The following is a 5,663-nucleotide window of genomic DNA, read 5'->3' on the forward strand; positions in this document are numbered from 1 at the left end:
ACCTAATGTTTCAGAATAAGAAAAGAGGGGGTAAGGAGAAACTTACATAGCACTTCCCAAAAGAGGCGGAAAATGCAATGTAAGCATCTGCATCATTTTCTCAACACTTTCCTAATTATCCTTTCGTTGATGATGCAAAAATAATCAAACGAAAGAAAGATAAAGCATGTAATTTTGTGGATTGTCTCCCATATAGTGCTTTATTTAAAGTCTTTTAACTCGACTGTCCATGAGTGCAATCACTCATGGTGATTCCCTCAAAGTTGGTCCTTCAACCTTAAGCTTAGGGATTCATGTCCACCTATATAACCATCTTTCATATCCATTACTTTTATTTTTCTTCTTTCTATAAGGTGGTTCATACTTCTGAACTTGTGGGGGTGGTTTTGCTTCTACCCTAAATATTTGTTGTTCTGGTTTGACTTTAGCACAAGTATTAATCACGTCGACTAAGCATCAAGAAACTATTGTATAAGGGTCTTTTAGAAGACTTATCATTATGAATTCAATCCTTTCATCTCACACCTCAAAGGTCAACATTCCCCTCTTAACATCAATAATTGCTACAATTTCATGGTTCTCTAATCTTCTCTTTTTAGACAAGATTTTTTTTAAAACTTGGCATACGTAGGTATTTGAGACATGACCTCTACGAATGGTACATTGGTATGGATCTTTTCCAATAGTTCCACAAACATTTTGAATTGGGCTTCTATCTCAGCCTTCGCAAATCTTTGCGGAAATGGAATCGATGGCTTATAGAAAGGAGGAACAACATAAGGTGCTTCCTTCTCTACCTCTTCGACAATCTCTTTTTCAAGTGGTGTCAATGGATTTTCCTTAATCTCTATATTTTTTTTTATCAAAACTCTCCTCAACCTAGTTATCCTTCATCTTGGAACCTCCTTTTCAAGTGGTATCGCAAGTTTATGATACTAGACATGAAGAAGAAGACGACGGAAATAAAGTGAGTTTCTCTTCTATTGATCCAGAGATGTTGTTGTTTATATACCATAGAATAAGCTATACACTTGTTACTTAGGACACAAAACTACCTCACTAGCTAAAACCTGAACTAATTCCAATTACTTCTACCTAACTTGTGAATCAGTTCATATTAATAAAAATTAATTGAATTAGTAAGAAATTGACTCACAACTACATCTCGAAGAGTGTGGATACAATTGTTTTCTTAAAGTTGAGGTATAGTTTAACCCAACAATAATAAATATAAATATTTGAAAATTTGAAAATAATAAGGTAAATGAAATCCCAATAGAGTACATGCTAAGGCAAATGGTGGGATGAAGTGAGTACTAATTTGTAGAGTTTAATTTTCATGCATTGCAAAACGTTTCTTTTAAATATGTTCTCTACCACCAAATAATCTTAGCTGAGATATGAACATTCTTTTGTCAGAATGTGAGTTTAGTTCCTTTCAATATACCGAAATGTTGAATCAATCAAGCACCGTGAATGGTTTTAATTTGTTTCAGTGCAATGATATATTCTTATGGTCTATGACACTATAAGAAACGCTTTAGATTAACTAAATCTTGACACTATTTTTTCCATTGGAAAAAAAATGAAGAAACGGAAAGTACATCAAACACTAAAGTTCAACAAACACAATCCTTCCACCCACTTACTTACCTTTCCCAAAGTGGAGAACACAGTTTGAAATATTATGAGCAATTGCTTCCTGGAACTTGGAATGAGCCATAACTCTAGCCTAGAAAATGTTTGGTGTTATTAGGATCCAAAACTACCCCTCTTCCATGAATTTGAAAGAAAAAAAAAACAATACACCTTTATGCCATTTCAAGATTAGAATTGAAGACACTGCTTTTCAAGAACTCAATTTTGAAGAGCTTTGTTTGCTTTATCAGGCAAGATATTATCAGGAAGAATAAGTTCTGGTGGGATCTCACGAACAACACCCAACATAGAGTCATATTCCTCATCTTTCGTTGCATACTTCTTACGCAGCACCTTCTCAAATGCAATTTCATCGTAGGACTTCGAATTTTCAGCTGCATGGACCTGTGCAAGGTTAGTATAATTGGTGGCTGACTGGGAGATAAAAGCTATCTCTTCATCAGTGAGCTTTCTCAGAAACTTAGCTGGATTGCCTGCCCAAACCTGCAAAATATGCAAGTTTGTGTTTACAGGTCATGAATGATAGACATAGCAAGTATTTAAAAAAAAAACTTTATTATCCAGCTGTGCCCAGGTAAAGACAAAATCAAAATTCAGACTTTTCATTGCATGAAAAATATTCATGAGCTAAAAATTCATAATATGCTACAGTCTTGAAGTTGGGCCAACCATGTCTGCTAAATTACCTGACTGACAACATTCAAAGGTGCTCCTCGTAATAGACTAACATGGTAATTTTCAGATGATGTTTTGAAACTCAAAAGCATTTTAGAAGGCTAAACTAGATATATTTATTAGATTTTTCTCCAAGAGAAAATATATAAATAGCTTGAATCCGTGAAACTTATGATAAAAGGCATAAGCAGGTACGTAAAATTCAAGAGGAATTGTTTAAAGATGAGGCAATGTAATAATCATGATATTACTATCATGTAACAGTTAAGAAAAGTGATATATCTAGTTAAGAAGGGTGAAGATTTAGCAAGGAAGCAAAGACACTTAAAAATGGTAGTTGTATCCATATGGGACAACTAGTGTCCATGTCATACACTTCAGATGCTCCTTACTTAATTTCACAATATTCTACCTTTATCTTTTGAATCTGTATACCTATATAGATACATATGAGAAAACCATAGTAATAATTATAAAATAATAATACTTTATTTATGTCTACATTGCACACTTTTAAACCATTCAATCTGTCTTTTAATTTAAGATTTGTGTTTTAAAAAGGCTATGTTATGTTCTATGTCATATCATGTTTGGTCTTTTGTGATATCTGTGTTTTCTAGGAGTTTATTTTAGAACCAAACCAAACTCATGCCTGACAGTAGATTTTTTTCTGTTGTGGCTGTACATGTCAATGGTGATGACTCGGGTCGCAGCGGTAGTGGTGACACAGAGAGATGGAAAAATAGCAGCTATAATGCAGAATAGATGAGGTTCAAGTTTGAAGAAAAAACAAGGGCTTTATATGTTGCAGAAACCTCTTGGATACCAAAACATAATGAGATTGTTGGATAAAATTTCAAAACAACTAAATAAAATACTACAAATATAAACTCAGAGAATATTTGTCATGCATATTATATTAAACGGCCTCAATGCTACAATACTTATCCTAAAAATATCTATATAACTTAAGTATGTCCCTAGAAAAATCCTTAAACTAAACAAAACAGAAATAGAATATAATTGAAGCCCCTATTCCTAGACTGGTAGTGTAGTATGCTCACTTAGACATGAAAATTATTTACAAAAACAGTTAAGACTAACAGGTATATAATCCTAATTCGGGTAAAAGGGTAACCAGACAGAACACGCCCATAGACATACCTCGCCAGATGGAACCTTTGTATTCTGCCTCACAAGGGCTCCAGCAGCAACCATGGCATTTTTCTCAACAACTACTCCATCGAGTAGAATTGCACCCATACCAACAAAAGCCTCATCCTCAACAGTACATCCATGTAAAACAGCACTATGACCTGCTCAGTGAAAAAATTTCCATTTGAAATTTCCATTTAACTGTAGAATGTAGCACATTGTTGATCGTGGAAAAATATTACTTACCTACGGTAACATTATCCCCGATTATAGTAGGCAACACCTTCCCACTTAGGTTTGACTTTGCAACATGCACCAGGGAGTTATCCTGTATGTTAGTTCCACTTCCAACTCTGATGCGGTTAACATCACCTATCCATAATGTAAAGTTTGAATATGATTGCCACATATAATTATTAAGTACAAAAACAGAAATTCACAAAGATTTCACATTTAATCTACTTTAGAAGATCGGAATAATGCAACTTCCCATGAAACCAGTGTTTTAAAATATAAGAAAGACACTTTTATTGGAGTTGCACAAAGTTATTGTCTTCGTTTTACATAAATGTATCTCATATGAAATTGGTTTTGTTTGGATGAACAACTTAATTCAGCGCTTATAGTTATAAGTGCTTCTGTATAAGCTATTTTTATCTTATAGCAACGACAAAAATCAAACTTTATCCCACTAAATGGGGTCGACTATATGAATCAACTTCCGCCATAATGCTTTAACCAAGACCATGTTTCTATTCGGATCGTTAATCTCGAGATCTTTCTCAATAACTTCTCTTATAAATTTTCTAGGTCTTCCTCTACCTCTAGTTGCTTGACTCCTCTACATCTGCTTTCATTAGTTGTCCTAGAGAGATTAACAAATAAGCTGAAAACAACTTATGGATATGTTGTAAGTTATTTCTACAAGCACTCTCAACTCAAACAGTCCCACAAATTCTTATGCTAATACGTAAACTCAAATAAACAAATACAAACATACCCACAAAGCATTACAAAAAAATATTTGATTGCATTTGCAAAAGCATCAGATCATTTAAACCAAATGGCGTACAATTCATATCTAATTGCCGAATCAAGTTCCCTTACCTCTCAATACAGATCCATACCAAATCGACGACCCCTTTCCAATCTGCACATCTCCAATAACAGCGGCACTCGGTGCAACAAACACATCCTTATCAAGAACAGGAGCCTTGTCAAATATGTTCAGCAGAGTTCTATGTCTAGACACTAAACACAACAATGAAAAAACTACTCAATACATTTCACAGCAGAATGGCAAAACAAAACAGTAAATATCACAGAAATAACATTTGATGCAAGCCAAATTGTAAAAATACCCATAAAACTAAAAATCATGATACCGAATGAAAATTGCAAAAAAGAATAACGAAATGATAAATCAATCTAAGATTAAATTTGCATATCAACGAAGAAAGTACGATAAGGGAAAAGAGAAATTGAAATTGAATTATGGAAAAGGAGGAGGAAGAAGACTGACGCTGTTCTTCGATGTAATAGCCGCCGTGGAAGCGGGAACCGAGGCGATCAATGGCCTGTCCGGTTCCTCGAATCCATGACCCGACGGTGTATATGGCTCTTCCAAGGGTTCCCATTTGTTCAATCAAGTGTTAACAATTTTTGGTGTTTGATTTGAGTTTTGAGCTTCAGATGAGAAAGAGACTGAGAGGCTGAGGTAGACGTGAAATGAATAGCCCCTTTCATGGAGAGGGCAATTTGGGGTTTTCATCAAAAACGTATGTCCATTTCACTCCTTAAGAATTTAATTTGCCACCCTCCGAATTAAACTTACACTCCACTTATTTTCTTAATAGCTCGATTACTTTTGGACAAATTTTAGTGAAAAAATGCGAATGTTAGAATTAAATAATACCAAAAATTTTAAAATATTTTATCCGTATAAAATCATACCGATAATTTTAAATTCTCTTTTTCTTATTGGAAATTTTAAGAAAATGTCTTATCGCCTTGACATCCAAGTTGAATGAATTGTTGTCCGACACCGATAACAGAAAGGTGAGAAAGATCGAGTTTCGCGAAGATTGAATTGATACTCATGGAAGGATTGGAAGGATTAAATACAATCTTATTAAGTTGAAGACCAATGAAGATTTGAAGGTTTTGTAGAGAAC

The 5,663-nt window shown here is 34.2% G+C and overlaps 1 protein-coding gene across 1 annotated transcript; it reads right to left on the reverse strand.

Annotated features, from left to right (window-relative positions):
- Positions 1-1,545: 1,545 nt before the first annotated feature.
- LOC127080310 (gamma carbonic anhydrase 2, mitochondrial) lies at positions 1,546-5,305 on the reverse strand. Its single transcript, XM_051020639.1, has 5 exons — positions 5,012-5,305; positions 4,597-4,740; positions 3,736-3,861; positions 3,499-3,650; positions 1,546-2,142 (listed from the first exon to the last, which is right to left on the reverse strand). The coding sequence occupies exons 1-5, from the start codon at positions 5,124-5,126 to the stop codon at positions 1,858-1,860; spliced, it is 822 nt and encodes a 273-aa protein (XP_050876596.1). The 5' UTR covers positions 5,127-5,305; the 3' UTR covers positions 1,546-1,857.
- Between the last annotated feature and the right edge of the window lie 358 nt (positions 5,306-5,663).

The sequence above is a fragment of the Lathyrus oleraceus genome, chromosome 5, assembly GCF_024323335.1.
Source record: "Lathyrus oleraceus cultivar Zhongwan6 chromosome 5, CAAS_Psat_ZW6_1.0, whole genome shotgun sequence".
Taxonomy (NCBI): domain Eukaryota; kingdom Viridiplantae; phylum Streptophyta; class Magnoliopsida; order Fabales; family Fabaceae; genus Lathyrus; species Lathyrus oleraceus.